Source organism: Apostichopus japonicus, chromosome 14 (assembly GCF_037975245.1).
Source record: "Apostichopus japonicus isolate 1M-3 chromosome 14, ASM3797524v1, whole genome shotgun sequence".
NCBI lineage: Eukaryota > Metazoa > Echinodermata > Holothuroidea > Aspidochirotida > Stichopodidae > Apostichopus > Apostichopus japonicus.
In genome coordinates, this window is record NC_092574.1 from 2,070,024 (window position 1) to 2,090,894 (window position 20,871).

At 38.4% G+C, this 20,871-nt stretch overlaps 1 protein-coding gene across 3 annotated transcripts; it reads right to left on the bottom strand.

Moving 5' to 3' along the window:
• Positions 1-5,436: 5,436 nt before the first annotated feature.
• On the bottom strand, positions 5,437-18,945 carry LOC139980156 (fibrinogen-like protein A). 3 transcript variants are annotated; one of them, XM_071991589.1, is made up of 6 exons: positions 18,848-18,945; positions 11,919-12,008; positions 10,122-10,370; positions 9,087-9,395; positions 8,357-8,624; positions 5,437-6,766 (listed from the first exon to the last, which is right to left on the bottom strand). In XM_071991589.1, the coding sequence occupies exons 3-6, from the start codon at positions 10,158-10,160 to the stop codon at positions 6,513-6,515; spliced, it is 870 nt and encodes a 289-aa protein (XP_071847690.1). In that variant the 5' UTR covers positions 10,161-10,370; positions 11,919-12,008; positions 18,848-18,945; the 3' UTR covers positions 5,437-6,512. The 3 variants fall into 3 exon arrangements, with proteins under 3 accessions (XP_071847690.1, XP_071847691.1, XP_071847692.1); XM_071991590.1 differs by lacking the exon at positions 18,848-18,945 and adding an exon at positions 15,028-15,338; XM_071991591.1 differs by having other exon boundaries at positions 5,438-6,766; positions 10,263-10,370.
• Between the last annotated feature and the right edge of the window lie 1,926 nt (positions 18,946-20,871).

The window sequence follows — 20,871 nt, forward strand, 5'->3', positions numbered from 1 at the left end:
CTACTCCACGTATGTAATCGTAAACTCATTGAATTTTCATAGGCTACATGTTATAATAATCGTTGCAAATTTGTGATTGGCCATGTATAACATAACATTATCTGCAAAAAGGCAGTTTTTACAGGATACACAAGACTATTCTTCCAAGATAAAGTCTTCTCAAATCCTTGGACATGTGTGAGATGCAATGCAAATTCCAACTAGTGGAGATTTAATCCACAATGAGTAATATTCTGACTATGATTCATCATGTAAGTTGGAGTTTCTTTACACTTGGTATGGTAATATTGGTACACCAACTATACATGCTGATGTGTCTTGCAATTGATATCATGCATATTTATGAGGAGGCGGGATGATATATACTTTTGTAACCGAAGTTGGTATGCACAATAATTAGACTAGGGAATGATTGATCAATAACAGTCTTGATAGGTGGGTGGGTGGTTCATCATAATTAGATAAACCCTATTGATTTTGGTGCTCATAATGAATATTAATGAGGTCACGTGGTCAAACGTTACTATGTTATTAGTTGGTAGCCTACAAATCGATAACTATATTTATGAGGGGTTGGCTTTGCATTACTAGGTTACAAGTGTGTATAATTAATAACTTCACAAGGCATTGATTGAACTTTCTTCATCATTACACACTTTAAGTGTTTTCTGTTTATGTACATTTATAATATTATTTTCTTTTGAAATAGGAAACAAAGAAAAGTTTGAGTCATTGTATTTCAGTTGTTGAATTTCTTTGGGGTGTTAAAGCCAGAAACAGGCCTCTTGTTTCTTCTTTTTTCTCAATATTGGGCCTTTTGAAAATGATGTAGCCTGCTCATCCTTTAAGAAAAGTTAATAAAACTACCCCAGCCGCACGGCTAGTAAATGAGCAGTGATGTAAGATATTTGAATAGCTTGCCATCGGACTAAAGTACAGTAGGCTGAGACGAATATAACAACAATAATTAGAACTGCATTTGGCTGCAAATATGCAGTACTTTAGTGCGCGGGATGTGCTTGCAGTATCAGGACGAACTCTCCTGTTGTTCATAGTGTTATTTTTTGTCGGATAATACACCGGGCAGCATGGGCGGGATTACGGGGGGGGGGGCAAGAGGGGGCATTTGCCCCCCACTTTTTCCCAAACCTTAATTTACTTTTTTTTGTCGTTTTTGTAGACAAATGTGCACAACCCTAATCGAAATTATTCCCTTTCAAATAGGCCTATTTGTTTCGAATCTTAGTCGAATTTGTGTTTAACATCGTAACATGTAGCATGAATAACTGGAGCTGGAGCTAGCACATGGTTCGCAGCACAGGTTCCTGCACGAATCCTGGAGCTAACACACTAGCGATTCAATTCTGCATGTGATGAATCCGCGGCATGTGCTACAGTGCTAGCTTCAGGAATTGATTTTCAACGTTGCTGCTCTACTGAATGCGTTGAATAACTAAATCCAGAGAAACGATTTACAAAAGCCAGAATTGCATATTGGGTATATCAATAATTAAGTTCAATACACTGACACATGACACACACCCCACCCCCAGTGGTCTAGCCTTTCATGAACAGTAAGTAACATTCAAGTATTTATTATGAATTTCTATGTTGCCTGATAATATGGCAATAGTTCAAACATAATGCTGGTACTGCCAGGTAATAATTTCATTTTCAAATCTCAGCCAGTACTATGAAATGACCCGTAAATATATTGCTCCATGATACACCTAGTCACATTGTAAAATCCAAACAGTCACCCCGCCTCGACTTCAGTGGCGACGGAACCGGTAGACTTGAGGGGCTTATCCCCCATAAAAAAGTGTGGGGGGTAAAGGTATGTTCAGCCCCTAATATTTGCCAAGTTCTCCAAGAAGTGGGGACCGCGGGGAGAATTTCGAAGTGGGTGCTGAACATATTCTTGATCGGTCCAATGCACAATATACTAATAATTTTAGGGGGAAAGAACTGTCGAGATGCGATTTATTGTTACCAGAGGTGTCATATTTGCTGATCTAGGATTTCCTTTTTGCTTAAATTTCGACACGCCTCGCCAACTGATGGTGGTGCACCGTCTAAATAGTGACGTATAAGCCTCAGTTGTGCATCACCATATAAGTTCTTCTATCTGTCCTCCCTAACTTTACACACGTTCATTAATTGTTTAGATGCAATTTAAAGCCTATATGGGTGTTAATTTTACCGATCTAAGGGTTCCTTTCATCAAAAATTTCGACGATCCTTGCCAACTGATGATGGCGCTCCGCTTAGATAGTGACGTATAACAAAAGTTGTACATCACCATCTGACCATATGTTCTACTATCAATCCTCTTCAAATTTTTAAACGATAATTAACTATCTAGATACAATTGCAGACATGAGATCCATATTTCAAGGATGGGTACATGCAGCTTAGAGCACTCGGGAAGTGCCATTTCCGGCCATCTGGAGGGTTTGTAAAGCCCAAAAATTTCTTGTACGCTCCGCGCCAACCGATGGTGGCGCTCCGCTTAGATAGTCTTGCTGGCAGGTTTGCCCCCCCCACTTTCACAACTCAAATCCCGCCCCTGCCGGGCAGTATAGTCACTGACAATGCAATGAATGTATGATACGCCGTCGATTGCTCCCCACCCTAGACTGGAGTGTCGTATGAGCTTACCGTTTTCAGAATGAGTAGTGGACACCCTTAGGTACCGGTAGATTGAATGTCAAATCCGAGGCCTCGTCCCTGTGGCTCTGATGGATATGATTTCTGGCCGAGCCCCTTTCCACCAATTTTCATACGATCTGTCGCCTTTGAAGGGCCGTATCTCTTGAAGGGGTCATGCGAAACGTAAACTATGTCATGAAACCTAATCTTTAAAGCCCGGGGAGCTACCCCTGTGAATGAGAAGTCCTAGCCGCCTCCCCGAGGCGTGTTAAAGTCTTGAAAATCACCATAGCTGGGCTAAATCGTGAATAATGTCGAGTAACGAATGCCTCCCTTTGATGGCTTCTCATCCTCCATTGGGGTGTTTCCCCGTCCTATCGATGATATGGTGTTTAGTAGACACCCACGGGTATGAGCACAGTGAATTTCACGTCCGAGGTCAACTCCCTCTGGCTTGGAGTGACTTGTTTTAGTCCGATGCCGTTCGCACCACTATTTTTTTCAAGTCCTCTATGTTCAAGTTTTACCTTTGATGGGCCGTTAATACCGGTAGGGGTATTGGACCGCCGCGGTTTTTTGTAAGGTGATAAAACAGAACTAAATATACCCTGCATAAATTTTAGCCTTTCCTTTAACGGCAAGTGGGTCATTTAATTTGTAAAAATCAATCCCCGTATATCCCGTTTATAGCCTACACCAATTGGGCCCGATCTAATTTCTAATGCGCTTCCTCTAGAATTGGACCGCCCAAATCTTTGTGAAAACTGTACAATATTTATGGTACATTCAACAAGCTACGCAGTAAGTTTGGTGGCCCTATCTTATTCCCTGAGGGAGTTATAGAGGTCCAAAATATCGTCCCCTAAGAAGTCCCTCGAGGTCCGTTAATACTTGTGACCCCTGTACAGAGTCAATGTAGAAATTGATTTTCATATTGATTTTGATCTATCTATTCAATATTTTCTCTCCTACTGGACTTCTTCAACTCAAAATGACTCGCAAAATCCGAATCTATAATCCGTTTCCCCGCATCTATTACCCTCTCGGAGATATGGGGGCACCAAAAATGGCAAAAAGGGCCCATTTCTGATAATTTTCGATTACCGGTACCAAACGACCGAATATCGTCCTAAATATTCATAATCGTACTTATTGAAGGTATTCCAACCTATCCTACTGCTTATTCGGTTACTCGGGTGAAAGGTCACGAGATCACGAATATCCGGCCTACCCGGTCGGTTAACCGTCTTAAAAATTAATTGGTTGATTCTGATACTCACTCTCAAGACAATTCCAACGATACTAACCGCAACTCCCTGTGATGTTTGGTTAAAAAGTTAAGGGGGTTGGAAACATTCGGCAGGTACATAATTGGTCGTTTTTAATTAGTAACTCAATAATTAGTAGAGATACGATCTCGAAAATAGCTTTCGGCTTTAGCGGTTCATTTTACGTCAGAATATTAGTTTTGGTGAAAATCGGATGATGTATAAATTTTGACCTTGGGGAGGGGGCGACCCCAATTTCCCCAAAATTCAACATTCTCCAAATGACTTGAACTTCGAGATTAAGCATTAACACATATATAATTAAACATTTTTTGAGCTATTTAGAGGTAGCTGTGACCTCGTATTAATATTTTATGAATATATTAAGCCATTTTTCACACCATTTTTGTTTTGGCGGCCATTTTGTCTTGGGTCCACTGATTACCACGAAACCCGATATGCATATGTAGGTTTATAAACCCTATCATATGACACCTTAAATTAAAACAAATATTTACACGAACAAAGAAGATATGAACCTCAACATAAATGCCCCCACTATGTGACGTCACTTCCGGAATGAATCAGATGGCAACTTCCCGGGGCAGATCGATAGTAGACCTATCGTCTTACACATACGTGCCGAATTACCAGGCCATAGCACCTACTGTCTATGAGTTACAGCTTCCATTGGGGTTAACTAGGGGTTGGTTTAAAACCCGGAAGTAACGTATGATCCTTTTAAAAATTCTTCGGCTAATTACTGCATACTAGGGGTACATCGACCGTGAACATGAACTCGATCCTACATCTGGTAGGTGTTTTACAGGGTGTAATGTTTTCACGTTTCTAGAGTTCACTTGAGGGTTAACTTTGACCTTGCCGCAATTTTGTCCCACGTGACTTCCGGCCAAAAATTCGACCTGCACACAACTCGTACAACCTCATAGCCAAATTTCGAAAATTTTCGACCTAGTTCATGTTTGACCTCCCGGTGACCTATGACCTCGACCCGGATGTCAAGGTTTCTCGACCTGGATCAAAAGGTCTTGACCTCAGCTACTTCCGTACGAAGTTTGAAGACGATCGAACAAGTGTTCGCTAAACCCCACGATTTTTGCCCGAAACTTTGCCCCCTCCTAACTACGTCAAATAAATTTGGACTATATGCGTTAAGGGCTTTAATCATTATCGTATAGTACGGGTGTTTTTTTTATGTTGTTGCTACAAGCTTCTACATTTTGTGCCTTATTGGTTCTAAATATTTAATATTTAGGTTTTTGTTACTATTTGTTTTTAGGTTTGAGCAGCTTTGCTGATAATGCGCTATATAAATATTTCTTATGATTATGATTATGATGATGATGATGATGATCATTATTATTATTTAGTAATATTATAATTATTAATAATAATAATAATAATATTATTATTATTATTATTATTATTATTATTATTATTATTATTACGTACAATTTACGAACATCACTGTTTGTCGAGCAGCTCCATGTATAGCTAATTTAACGGGCCATCGCATCTAAATAAATGTATCACTAAATGATGACAACTCTTAATTGTGGTAAACATCTCCTTTAATTATGACAAGTCTCACATTAATTTAAAAAAGGGTTATACAAACATACATTGCAATGATACATATAAAACCTACAAATTATGGAGTTGCACGAGTATATCAGATGTTACAACTTAAAACCATCCAAAAACTCCGTTCGTTTGGGATTCAACATATGTTTAATTCTTCACATATAGCTTAAAATCTATTAGTTATAACATTACAATAAACATGAAAAAGTTACGTTAAATATTACGTGCAAATGTATCTGTATGTATAATCAAACAATTATTGGTGTTTAGCCAATATGACCAATGTATGGTGTTGTAACAATTATTAATATGCAACCGGAGAACACAGGAACGTTAAAAATAGCTGACATAATGGAAAATTAAGATTACTAAAGGGGATTGTTTTATAAAAATGCTGGAATCAAGAACACTGCACTAGTAAAGTAAGGCTCAACGTAAAAGAACATCGGTCATCATGACATTACAGACAACCTATACCGTTGATCGAGTCAAGAAGTATATACAGTTACACATTTAGACAACACTGTCTTGAGTAAAGAACATGATATTGAGATGGACTGAACAAACTCTCTCCCATTTAATTAAGTGTCTCCTGCCGCCTGCCACGATAATATCGCTTGGATCTTTGCGTGATACGCTCCACACTCCTTTCGCGTATGATAGTCTCCGATGAGAAAATGATGGGGTTGTTTCAAAAACGATTTGGAGATGACCCTCAAGTATAAACCGTTTGCTGATGATAGTTGCTTCTCAGTTCGGTCACAAATCAAGCAAACAATTGTTACAGTAAGACTCAATGCCAACCATAAAACAATATAAATAATACATTATATGAAATGAAATGCTGCCGATACGTGAGAGAAAACCGACTGATAATTTAATGGTCAAATCGTTTAGTCTTTATATCTCCCATGTAGTTCATAATCAATAATTGTACGTGTATTTACCCTTGTAAAAGAGATACCGTAGGCATTAGTACTCCATTTCTTAACTTCTCGCTGGTCTTATCTTCATCTCTAGAAACTTTATATTGTTGAAATTACTTCCAGGTATGTTGCTCCAATATAGGCTAGCAGAACGGGATCCGTTATATAAGCCATTAGGATTAAAGTCGCCGCAAATACTATACCAATACGCTCCGTGATTCTTCACTGCACATTCACCATGAACGTCCGTGTGTTCACCATTGTCGCGGTCCTTTGTTGACCAAGCTTTTTGTCCGTCCCATGCCATCGCATCTCCTCAAAATACACAAATAGACAAAAAAAAGTATTGCAAACACATATTAAAAATATAACAATTTTCAGTGTTTCATAAAGAAATCATATGTTTGGCCAACCGCTATACCTCTTCTGTTTTCTAAGATATGAACTGAGCCCCCCCCCCCCCCCCAAAAAAAAAAAGAAGCCAATGGTCCACGTCTTAGCTTCAATTGTGTTAACTCTAATATCCTATCAACTTTCCGTAGGACTTAGTGCAGGGAACTTCTATGTACAACATGATGCTTTTATCTATTTGTTTTGTCTAATAAAATATATGTCAGGGTCTAAATAGTATGTCATTGCTTGTCGTAATGCCTTGCGTTATGTAAGTTTGTGCTGACGGTCAGAAGTTCGGCGAATGTTTAATTTATGCTTGAGCGATCAAAATTGTTCTTTGGCGAGCCCTCTAGTCACACAATCTTAACTATTGATACTGTTAATACAACTATGTGATGCTTATCGGTATGACGATTTGTGAAAAAAAGCACACTGCTGTTTATGAGGATCATCAGTTGCTTGTGCTTCATCTTTTGGAACTAAACAATGTTCCATCTAGAATGGACATAATTAAAAGTGTCCTTCACATATCTAGATCAAACTCAGAACGGCACACTTTAGTGAAAAGGAACGGATACCAAAAAAATGAGCTTCACACAACTGTGACGGTCATTCTGCTCTTAGGTAAAAATATCCTTTTTTACACTCTCAATTACTCACCAAAAGTTAATGACGGGAGTATACATAATTTAAGTTTTGGTACCAAATACGAATGAGTTCCATAAAGTCAGAGAGAGAGAGTAAGCTAGGACCCGTAGTTGATTTGGTAAGGACTGTCCTTGGTGTGTGATTTACTCCTTATCTAAAATCTAACTGTGCAACTTTAGTGACGGGCCTTTTCGTCCGTGTTCTCCTTTGAAAGCATTTTTTTATATCTTATCCCTGCCCATAGCCTTGTATTGGGTATGAGATGTTGCACTATATCGACCATGTTTTGCTATATTTTTTTTCTCACTAACATTACTACCCACCCCACACCCACCGAGGTTCTGTACTGAAACTCGATGGACTGCCACAATAATATAAGGTGGACCTACCAGGCTACCACTTTTGACTAGTGGGGGTCAACAAGTAATGAGTGTGTGGGTGGGTGTGTGTGTGTGTGTGTGTACGTGTGTAAACAAGAAATAATTGTCACGAACTCCTGCTAGACCGTAGGCTGATAGACTTCAAACTATAAATGGATGTACAAAACCAAAAGTTACACTATGATCAAAGTAGATGAGATGGCAAATTTGTGCGATGAAGGGTTTACAGCGTCAGGTTGCATAAAGCAGGATAGATTTGCTGAAAGTTTACAGAATACCAAGGTTTGAAAAAAAAAAAAAAACATATCTACATACGAAGGCAGGCAGTACGGTAACTCACCAAAGTTAAAATGAACCATCTCCCCCATCCAGAAAGTTATAAAAACTGATTTCCTTACAAATTTATGGAAAATAACGAAAAGGCTCATTCAACATTTCATAACTATTGAATCACTTATTTTACTTTCAAGAAGGAATTACATACCTGCATTTCCAGAGTAGCGATCGATATTTGTCAGCCTGTACAAATTGTCCTCATTCGCAATCCTGAAGAGTTCATACTCGGCGTAGTAATTAAGACCATCTAATGAAGATATCATATCGACACGAAGATTGTAATCTCGCTGATTAGTCAATAAATGTAACTTGTCATTCCCAAGCCAATGTTCATGGTCCACGTTTCCAAAACCTTCTTTGTAATCAGACCAATTAAGATAAAAGTCGACTGATCCGTCGATTCGACGCTGAAATACCTTAAAAATGAAAAGAAGAAGAAACAAAAAACCAATAAGCATTATGGGATTTAAATTTTAACATTTCGATTCAACTATAGTGACAAGTTCAGATTAATAACTTTCTTGAAAATTTGGTTTGATTTTGCAGAGCTGGCAAAGTACATCAATGGTCGACTTTTTATGTTTTTTATGTCTTTTTTTTAAATTTTGAATTATTTTAAAAGTAAGAGGGCCTGACGTTTCGATCCTAGCAGGATCTTCTTCCGAGGCTGAAGGAGGCACATTTTACACATTCTCTTACACAGTCTCTGTAGTGGATAAGCAGTTTGCTTACAGTGTTGCTTAAGTTTGAATTCTTTTAATCAGTTCGATTGAGGTTAAATCAATAGAACCTTCGAAATAAACGCGGAATTAAATTAAGAATACCATATTCTGTATTTTCCCCATTAGCAACAGTCTGTTATGTAAAACGTTTCATACCGTCCAGCCGCCACCCGAGGTGTCCATATCACAGTAAACTTCAAATGAACCGATTGTCCAGTTGGTCGGTGTGAAAATGTAAGTACCATTTTCGGTGAATCCTGCATTACGGTAGTCATCGCAATCGAGAGCCAATGTGCAAGTTAATCCATCGCCATAGTAACCATCATTGCAACTACATATATTTGAGCCATTGTCTGGTTGACATGATGCATAGTTGCTGCAACGATATTCGTGATCACAGGTCAAGTTTCCCAGAGTGCAGTTACATCTTTGTGTGCAGTCGTTGTTTACAAAGAATTTGCCTGGCTGAAAAGGGAAAGAAAACAGTAATTTCCTTTTGGTGATATATTAAAGAAGCGTTCCTCAAAAAGTGAGTTCATAATTATTGGATGCAACCGTTAGCGTCTTGACACCGTCAATAACAAAGATCACAAAGGTTCTCCATAAATCTCTTGGCTATTTTTTTTTATCTGCCAGTGTTGTTCGACGACGGTTTCGTCTTCCTATATAATAATCTTTTCACCAAACAAAGAATAAATGCAATCATTTTTTTAGCTTTACAAGTTCTAAGGAGACCATAAAATAGGTGTGCTTGTTTGATAGTACACGTACCCTTTTGGCAATAGGCCTACGAATAATCCGTGGTGAACATGATTTGTTTTAAATGTGCTACGTGATTAGTTCGTGTTGATTCTTAAAATTCTTATGCTCTTTGAATAGGTTTTTACGAAGAAACAACTAAGTACTTGGATACTTATTGGAAAATAGTATACAACCTTTTGTATATCAAAACTATTTGTCTTAAAAGAGTTATTTGGAAAATCAGCTGTATATATTTTGCGCCCGTTACTACATACGTTCGCTTAAACACATTATTTTTGTTTCTATTTTTGAATCAGTCCTTTGATAACTGCAACATTTTACTATTTGTTCCCGGCTATGCTACTGAATGGTCACTTTTCGGTATACACATTTTGCATGATTGTGTTCCTACACAAATGATAGACTTATGATACATGGTCTTTTCTTAACTATTGTAATAAATTTGGCTTTCTTGGAGGATTCCAACATCTCGAATGTAGCATTCACACTCCTCGATTGGGACACAGTCCTCCCCGTCCATCAAGAAGTTTCCTGGCGGGCAAAAGCAAGTTTCAGGTTCCTCACAATTACCATGGCAACCGAAAGGGTCTGAACAAGTTCCATGACAGCTACAGTTTCCAAACACCATGTTCATTGGACACTGAATTTGCGTAGAAAGAGCGATTTCCTGAGATGGTGCTGAAATGTATAGATTTGAGGGGAAATAGATGGACGAGATTTATAAGTTAATGGTCAGCTTTGTAGGAAAGTTGTGTTTTTTGACATACCGGGGACGCCTGGGTACGTCATACTTACTATGGTTGGCATATGCTAATATTTTCTGCTCTGAAATGTGATGGCTATCTCCGATTGCTATCATGCCTTTAAAGGGAGTAAAGACTCGCGCACAAAGAAACGTCTGATGCCGGTAATCTGATCTAGTCTCGAATGAGGTGTAACAGAAGTGTTAGACACCACCATTGATCCCAGAAAATACACACACAGCATGCTACCGTCGGTAATTAGACACTAGTGTACAGTCAGTACATGCAGCTACGGTCAATACCCACAACACAGTGAACATAGCAGCGAGGGACATCTCAGCAGGGAGTTTTTTTTTATGGAATTGCCTGATCCCAGGTCCAGATAAAAGATAAAAAGGTATCACGTTTCACTACTGTCTGCATTTTGTAGCGACAAGAAGAAAAGTTCACTTGCAAGCAACGGAAAGTTAATCTTTTTTACCAGAGGGCGGCACGTGGTTTGGGGCGAGTCTTCAATGCCTTTAAGGACGTTTTCTGTCACATTTTTAGGCTAATAAGTTAAGGGTTAAGGCTAATAATATTTGCCTTCTCCAATACGTAAACCAACACAATAAGCTAAACATATCTATTAACATTGTAAACATTCAACTCCTTGAAACGTACCTCTGGGCAACATTTGCAAGAAATTGAGAATGATGAATGACGGTAGACCATCGTGATTTCAATCACTCCTTTTACGCCTGACGAAGGACCAGGGTGTCCGAAAATTTGTGTAGCGTTTAGTTATTTCTATTCTATTCTAAATATTATGTTGGATTTACAAAGGCAAAGGCATTACATGTTGTCCTCATCTTTTCTACTATTATTTCTATCAAACACGTGGAACATTTCATATATATATATATATATATATATATATATATATATATATATATATGTATATGTATATATATATATATATATATATATATATATATATATATATATATATATATATATATATATATATATATATATATATATATATATATATATATATATATATATATATATATATATATATATATATATACATTTACTCATTCGTTCATTAATTTCGAACTCACTCAAATCTGATATACACGGTTCCAGTCTACTATCAAATGTTTTTTTTTTCCATCATCTGAATCGCCTTTCAATTTTGTAATATTCACTTCATTGAACATAAATTGCATACCAGAATTGTATATGCGTTATTACCGTTCAAAATAAAAATCATTTACACCGAACAGAACAATGGCATATTTTTATGTCCTTGCGTAAAGTTGAATATTGATAATGCATACTGAGTCTCAAGTGAAATGATCACCGAATTTCCTTCCAAGGTTTATAGACTTGGAGACTATAAGATGTTTACTTGAATGTCAAACAAAACGGAAGTTTGCCAGCCATAAAATAAGCTACTCATTTCGTGAAAATGTTTCCTACTTCTCCGTACACTTACTTGTCTCAACGGTTTCTTACGCCGCATAGTTTCCGAAAGAACAATTTTCTGCCATCTTGCAATTAGATACTTCTTCGAAAGTGCATAAGTCTAAAATGAGAGATATTATGTCAAATGCCAGAGAAGCCTCAGGAGCGTATCCAAGGGGGGGGGGTGGCGAAGGGGGAATCCACACCCCACTCCCCTTGAGCATATTTTTTTAAATGTTTTTATGATATCGTTAGTAATATCAAAAGAGAAAATGCTAAGACGCAACTTACAAGGCCTGTGAAGTGCCATTTCCAGCAATCTGGGAGGCATTTTCAGCCAAAATTTTTATTGTACGCTACGCGCCAACTCATAGTGGCGCTACGCTTAGATAGTTTGCAAGCCGTATCTACGGCTCTCATAGTCTGCCTACAGTTTCCAGGCGCGTATCCAGGGGGGCATTGGGGGCGCGCGCCCCCTGCATACGAAAAAGAGGAGAGAAAAAAAAGAGAAGAAAAAAGAGGAGGAAAAAGGAGGAGGAGAGGAAGGGAAAAGAAAAGAAGGAAGAGAGAAAAAGGAAAAAAGGAGGGAGTAAAAGAAAAACACCAAGACACCTGGAACAGAAAGGAACAGTGACATCATTACAGCGCTGATCCCTATTATATACACATGAATTTCGGAAGGGGCGTGCGCTTCACCCTACCCCTTGCTCCGACAACTCCATTTTTGACGTTTCCATGTTTTCTCTCTCGCTAATGTATCTATATATATATATACTATATATGGTCTATCAAAACGCGTGTGTGTATATACTCCTTAATTGTAGAATTGTGCTATGAAACCAACTGTGGCTAGTCTCGAACTCGACCATTTCGAGAAGGAGGCGACCGCCCCCCCCCCCCCCTCTAGATCAATTTTTTATGATATCGCTAGTAATTTCTAAACAGAAAATGCTTAGATGCAACTTACAAGGCCTGGGAAGTACAATTTCCAGCCTCAAAACTTTGTATGTGTCTAATCATGGGCGTAGAAGCCCAATTTTATTTGGGAGCTGTAACGACTTGTAATGTCAATATCATATAAGCAAGCATCAGTTATTACATCGCAAGCCATCGCGTACCGTACGGTCCGTAAAAGTTGCGCAGTATACCGCGGGATGCTAGTGTAAACAACGAAATGTCTTATGTAGATGGAGAACAAGCATTGAGCTTCAATTATGTCAAAACTCTCTTTTAAATTAGTAATGGCGAATTAGGGGCTGCAGCCCGTCCCCCCCCCCTCCACCCCACCTCCCACCCTTATGGGTTTCGGAAATATCTGCTATATTTTTTATTTCCTTCAACGAAGTTTTATAATAGCTGTTATATTAATATTTCTAGACTAATAAATTAACTGTGTCTGATCAATTTTCGAAAATTTCCTCAGCAACATTTTTCATTATACTTCCCTCTGTGCAATTTTGACCGGTCTGTTAGGGTTGAAGGAGGTTTTCCTATATTGGTTGTCCATAGATGAAATTTTGAGCAACATTATGGGTATGTTTTGAAGTGAGTTTATTCACGAGAGATGTAAATTTTCATATTCTGAACAAATAATGGGCTTAAAACCTTGAAAAGTGCGGCTGACGGGTATTGTGGGCCGCGATGTAGAATCATCTACAAAAGCAATGATCCACAGGAGATGCGGTGAGGTCGAACATTATTTGTGACGGGTGACAATCTTCAAAAAGGATATGGATGGAAAAAAACTATTGGGGAATACTTGGTTCTCAGGCAAAAAGTGTACATCTGGTTGGTCTTTTCAAGCCCGAGAAGTGCCATTTCCGGTGATCTGGGGGATATCAAAACCAGAAATTTTCTTGTACGCTGCGCGCCAACCGATGGTCGCGCTCCGCTTAGATAGTAATTCGCGCCCCTCGGGCAAGAAAGTCCTGGATACGCTCCTGGTTTCGCCCCTCCCTTGGCAAATTCCTCGCTATGCGCCTGAGAGGAGGGTCTTTCTTGACTAAAATTGCAGTATGTTAGTGACTGACCACATTTGTCCTAATAAGCAAGTTCAAGTAAACTTCTGTACATGAAACTTAAATCACATGAACGTATTCATATTGAAATCAATGAGTCTAGAGTAAATTTAACTTTATATTATACTTCCCGATAACAAGTTTATTTACATAGTTGATTTTAGAAAAGCCGTTATGGTGTAACCTTGTTAGGCTAAGGGACATGCAAATGTCCCACGGCTCATATGCATGTCAACGCAAATGGAAGACAACCTGTAACCCCTGGCAACATTGTCATATGAATAGAGTGTATAAAAGTTAACTAATTGTAATTCCAAAGTGCAGCAATACATTCGATTACAAAATACAATATTATGTTATCTACTCTATCTTAGTGCTTTTCTTAGGTTTTATAGGTTTCTGACGGCTTGAATATTGTAATATAATTGGGTCTGAAAAAGGAGGTCCTATACACGGAAGATAGCGGATTAGCAAAACGAGGTTTATTTAACGATCAGCTGTTGAGGGTGCATATCAATACATATGTTCCTATTCAAGTATGTTACAAATATGACATTCATCATTCTGTGTTCGTCCAGACTGTGATGACTTAGTGTTCTGTACCTTGTAGAACGACAGTCACTTTAGAATTCAAATGTTGTTTACTCATGTAAATCCTTGGCTTTCGAGTGAATTTGTGGGAGAATAATTAATTGTGTATACTGTATTGACTTAATCAGGAAGCCATGCCAACTAGTTTATTTCTTGCGAAGATTTGGTTTCACATATAAAGGACATTATTACATTTGCATTATAGTAGTTTCCGTTACGTCCATTTTCTTTGGCGGTGTCAAAAGTATAATGGATATCTTTATCTGCAGATGTGTTAGCACATTAAAATTGTTCATCTTGCCATTTTAGCACGTTCCTTTTCTGTATACACTTATATATACGTAATAAACAACTATTAATTGACTATAAGGATAACAGGTGACACGTTCAACATTCCGCCATTAACTAAAATAGTCCCATATAGTTTACGGAAACTTTAGACGTTATATAGGATTTTTGATAAACCGATTATCTGCGAAAGTCGAACAAATGGAATTTTGTTATGAGATTCAGGTAGGTGATTAAACTTACCCATTGATTCTACAATGCTGCACAGATATATCACAGTCGTCAAAATGGCACCAAAACGGAAACTTCGCGACTGAGTTGCCATATTCAGATATCAATCAACTTTCACACTGGCTGGAACCAACTGAAAACCATCTGCAATCGTAGTAACATGTATGCTGTAATAACCCTTATATACCCTTCTTTTATTATAACAACGTTATTCAGACAAGACACCTATTCAGCTGACAATCCCGACACTGCAAAACTCTCATCTAAATCTATATTTTATGAAGTTGATTGTTGTAAATAATGAATTAATATTGTGTGACTTCCCTTTTTTTGAAAGTCATATATATTTATATATATATATATATATATATATATATATATATATATATATATATATATATATATATATATATAAATATATATATATATATATATATATATATATATAAATATATATATATATTTATATATCTATCTATCTATCTATCTATATATATATATATATATATATATATATATATATATATATATATATATATATATATATATATATATATATATATATATATAAATATATATATATATATATATATATTGCATCCATAGCAGAGGTTATTAACTTTGAGTTTAGTGAATAAAATCTTACCATGATCTTTATAACCTTACTTTCTTTCATTACAAAAATAACGCTATTGAGGCTATACGACAATATGTATTCGGTCGATCAATACCGACATTATACCAAAATCTCATCTAAATTTATATTTTATGAAGCCGACTGTTGTGAAATAATGGATTAATCTCTTGGCTTCTCTTTTCTGCAAGTCATATATATTTTGGCATTTGCAATTAGACGGTCGTGATGATTTGCTGTAATATTTACAGATTAATAGACGCAATTTGAAAACAACAGATTAATTGTGATGTGATCCCAAAGCTAGTAAGTAAATTTCCCAACATTCCGGCCCATACAGCCGGTGCACAGTTCTCGGTTAACCGGTTTCAATAACGTGAGCGGATGAGAGCTATTCAAAGGCGTCTCTAGGTATAGGGAAAGTCAGATGAGACGTCAGTCTATGGATTTACTTCACATCATGCAGGATCTGTCGCTAGTGCGCATAGTTACAGTCCAGGTACTGTGAATAGATGCGATAAACATGTAACTTCTTACCATTATGCCATACTTGGTTTTGTACTGGGGAGAGGGCAGTCGTAATAAGTTTCTTGACTGTAATATTACTCATGGTATTCTTGTAGGGGAAAAAATAACACAACTTTAAAATAGGGTTAGTTGAAAGATTTATTCTTTATATATTGATATAGTTCCGAAGGTATGGAAACAAAGCAAAAAAAAAATCGAAATAAATAACTAAAAACCCGATATTGTCATGAAACCAGGCATATGTACTTGATTTTGAAATGACTTTTGCAGAGCCACCGACACCGGGTGTGGCGGGGATGGCCCCGATAATTTTCAATGCAATGAGTTCCAAATAGACATTCTTAAACATGTAAAGTTGGTGAATTTGAATAGCTCTTGGCCTCGGGCTGTCTCCCCCCCCCCCCCCCAATTAGAAACCCGTATCGCAGCTCTGATTAAAAAAAATAAAGGAGGAATGTAAACATGAACTTCTTTCAGGAACGAAGCGATGCAGAAAATGTGACAATAATCTAATTTTATAATTCCATGTATGAGAGAATCAATCTTTGAAAAAAGTGGAATTGAACGGTGGCTCAATAGGGGGGGGGGGGGGAATATCTTCAAATCTCAAAATTTTCTCTTCTTATCTTGTGTAAAAGTAAGTTGGCCTGACGTTTCGAACCTAGCAGGATCTTCTTCAGAGGCTGAATGACAAGTAACAGTAACAGAAGGGACAAATACACGCAGTGGCGTAGCCAAGGAGGGGGAGTGAGGGCGACACCCCCCGTGAAAGCTTGTCGCCCCCCACTGGGATTTTGGGTGTCGAAAAAAAAATAACATGTGCGAAAAATATATCATTGATCTGAATGGTTTCGAATCTCCATGATGACCACTCTTGAAGACCCTTCGACCGCGGACCGACAGTAGTTGCTGAAAAACCGGACGAGACATAGCGCATAGGCCTGGTTTTCACTTCTGGGACGTACCCTGATGGTTTTAAAACCGCTAAAAACCAATTTATCAAGAAAGGAGACAATACTACCGCTGAGAATGAGTCTATCACCCTAATAATAATGTTTCAGGCCCAATCTTTGATCATGTCAGTTTTACATATAGTTCGGTCATTCAATACGTTACTTGGCTAAAAGCCCAGTCAATCTTTCAGTATTTTCCAAGAGCAATTTGCAGATTTGTCGAAAACTGTCAATGCCAGTGTCAAACCACATTTTTTGGTATGACTCCCAGGACGGCAAGCCGAGAAACTCACATGCAGTCGCGGCGGAAAGCTTTCTTCGCCTATAGTATGTCCGGGACATTTTGGGGCATCGTTCTTATAGGGCTATATCTGAGGCCCTGGGGTCATTCCTTGACCGACTTGGTGCACTATAATGTACCCATTTCCAAGTAAATGTATTCACAGATTGTTAGTTGCCATGGATTTGAACAAATGAGGGGTATTCTATCCTGAAACATAGGGCAAAATGGGGCTGGGGTTTCCAGTTCGCCGCATCATTTGTCAACTTGCACTGGGTTCTAATGTTGATGTCAATTGGAATCACTGCTAACAGAAAAAAAATCACCAAAAATTAAAACCGCATGAACTTTATTGCAGATTTCCAGAGTGCCGAATTTGCAATTTTCTCCCGAAATCACGCAACTAGATGGCTGCTATCTCCAGCGATCTGGCAGATATTGAAATCTGAAATTTTCTTGGTACGCTGCGCGTCAACCGATGGTGGCGCTCCGCTTAGATAGTTCTTTCGGCCGGAATACTCGAATCGATAACGCCCCCCCCCCACATTTCAAATCGGATTGACGCCCCTGCTGGCTTGGGAAGTGTCATTTCCGACGATCTAGGAGGCCTTTTTAGCTAAAACTTTTTGTTCGCTGCGCGCCAACCCATGGCGGCGCTCCGCTTAGATAGTACCAAGACGCCCTTCCATGAAATGGTCAAGCCCCCCAGCGCCCCCCCCCCTTCCACTGAAAAACTCCTGGCTTCGCCACTGAATACACGCACAGATTAATGATAGGTTAATGAGCATGGTGAACAAAAAAGAGATAGATGTAAGAGGATTAGTAGACAAGGGATGGAGAGAAGAATGAAAGAAACCAACAAGGGAAGAGGAGAGGCAGGAGATCAAATGTAGAGGGGCAAAGAGAGTATTTTAAGACTTATCTTATCTTAAATTATGACTTTTTCTCTAAAACACTTTATTTCTAAGTCAAATTTTGACTTTTTATCTCAAACTTTTAGGTAAAAGTTGTCATTTTGAAATAAAAAGTCAAGATTTTAAGATGAAAAGTCCAAATTTTGAGATCGATGACTCCTTTTTTCTTATGAGCCTATTATGCTACCGTAGAGTTGGAATACCTATGAGTTTTAAAATTTCTTTCTTGCTGTGACAATGCATCTCCCCCCCCCCCCATCTTCTAAATTCATGTCGGGTAGCCCAATATTTCGTGACTTTGATGTTGTATGACGTTTCGGAAAATAGCAGTTTGCACTGGATTTCCCCGTGATAGCTATATCAATAGCTATATCCAGATGGTCGTGCCCGGACGATCCCAAGCGCACCTTATTCTGTACAACACCTTGGCACCCCGTTCGCCAGGAGGCTCACTGCACATACTACATCTAAGTTCTACCACTCAAATAAGCCTTAAAATAAAAATAAAAGGTTTCAAACTTACCATTTTCAGTCACGTTACAGCTATTCAACAGAATACATACGAACGAGTGTTGTAGGCCTATCATTCAGACACTGTGTATGTATGGAACGCAAAAAGGGCAAAAATCAAACAACAACAACAACAACGTTTATTACATTGATAACTATATAAATTAAAATGACAACGACGTGATTTGATGTAATGATGTTATACTTATGTGCAATAACAGCAGGAATGTATACAGCAGCTACCTAAAATAGTATAACGACGACGCAAAAATATACATTATCATCGAATTTCAGTATGACAACGTCATTTTTTCTGTAATGTCATCGTTAATTATTTTATTGACGGGTAAACCTCATATGATAACAACATAAACACACGTGAAGCCTACGTAAACTGCATTGATAACAAGCTGAGAACAGAGATAACGGCGCTATTTCACTTAACGTAATAAACAGGTGCGTATCCAGGGGGGGCGTTGGGGGCACGCGCCCCCCGGGTAAGGAAAAGAGGAGAGAAAAAAGAGAAGAAAAAAGGGAAAAGGAGGGGGAAAAAAGAAAAGGAGGAGAGGAAGGAAGGGAAAAGAAAAAGAAAAAAGAGAGAAAAAGGAGAAAAGGAGGGAGTAGAAGATAGCCAAGACCTCGGGAAGAGAAAGAGGAACAGTCATAGTTAAAGCGCTGATCCCTATTATATACACATGGTAGCGAGTGACAGATCGAGGATTACGGAGGGGGTTTGCGCCTCACCCTACCCCTTACACCGACAACTCCATTTTTGACGTTTCCATTTTTCCTCTCTCACTAATGTATCTATATAAATACTATATATGGTCTATCATAACGCGTGTGTGTGTATGGACGCCTTAAACAATTGTACAATTGTGCTATATTGAACCAACTGTGGCTGGTCTTGAACTCGACCGAGTCGTCGGGTAACATGACGCATTTCGGGAAGGGGGCGACCGCCCCCCCCCCGAGCAAATTTTCTTTATGACATCGCCAGGAATTTCAAAATAGACAATGCTTAGATGCAACTTACAAGGCCTGGGAAGTGTCATTTCCAGCGATCTGGGAGGCATTTTCGGCCAAAATTTTTATTGAACGCTTCGCGCCAACACATGGTGGCGCTTCGCTTAGATAGTTTGCCTACAGGCTTCGCCCCTCTCTTGGCAATTACTCGCTACACGCCTGTTCGAATTTGTAAAGCAAATAGCAGATATAACATCATATCAGTGAGCATTGAATGCATGTTCCACGATGAACAGCCTCAAAAACTGTCTTTGTGTGTAGTCAAAGGCGTAGGAGCCCAATTGGATTTGGGGGCTGTAATGACTTGCCCGAAAAAAAGCCAACATTTTTCGCGCGCCAAGCGCGCGTTCAACATATCGATGCCAATATCATATAAGCAAGCATGGGTCATTACATTGCATGGCATCGTTTACCGTACGGTCCGTGAAAGTTGCACAGTATACCGCCGGATGCTAATGTAAACAACGAAATGTCTTATGTAGATGGAGAAAAAGCATACAGATCCATTTATGTCAAAACTCTCTTTTACAGTAGTAATGTCGGCCAAGCTTACAACTTTATTTTAATTACCAAGGAGATCATTTTTAAGCTATTCATTGCTATTTATTTTTCTTTCAGTAGGTGCCCGAAAAAAATAGTTGGGGGGGGGGGCTGCAGCCCCCGCCTCCTACGGGACCTACGCCTATGTGTGTAGTGTTCGGTTCGATATACCTGATATCGGAAATATTTGGTATTTTTCATTCCCTTCAACCAAGTTTTATAATAGCCATTATAAGAGGTTTTAATATTTCTACACCAATAAATTAACTATGCCGGAATTTTCAAAAATTTCCTCACCAACATTCTTCATCATACTTTCCTCTACTCGTGCAATTTTGACCTGTCTGTTAGGGGTTCCAGGAGGTTTTTCTATATTGGTTGTCCATAGATTGAATTTTGTGCAACATTATGGGTATGTTGAAAAGTGATTTTATTCACGAGAAATGTGAATTTTCAAATTCTCAACAAATA

What these genes read in the sequence shown, in the direction of transcription:
- LOC139980156 (XM_071991589.1), bottom strand. Translation starts at nt 10,160, where the DNA reads ATGTTGGAATCCTCCAAGAAAGCCAAATTTATTACAATA. An exon ending in CCTCGGGTGGCGGCTGGACG is followed by an intron (nt 8,625 to 9,086) that starts GTATGAAACGTT and finishes TTCATTTTTAAG; the next exon opens with GTATTTCAGCGTCGAATCGA. An exon ending in TCGCTACTCTGGAAATGCAG is followed by an intron (nt 6,767 to 8,356) that starts GTATGTAATTCC and finishes GTGTATTTTGAG; the next exon opens with GAGATGCGATGGCATGGGAC.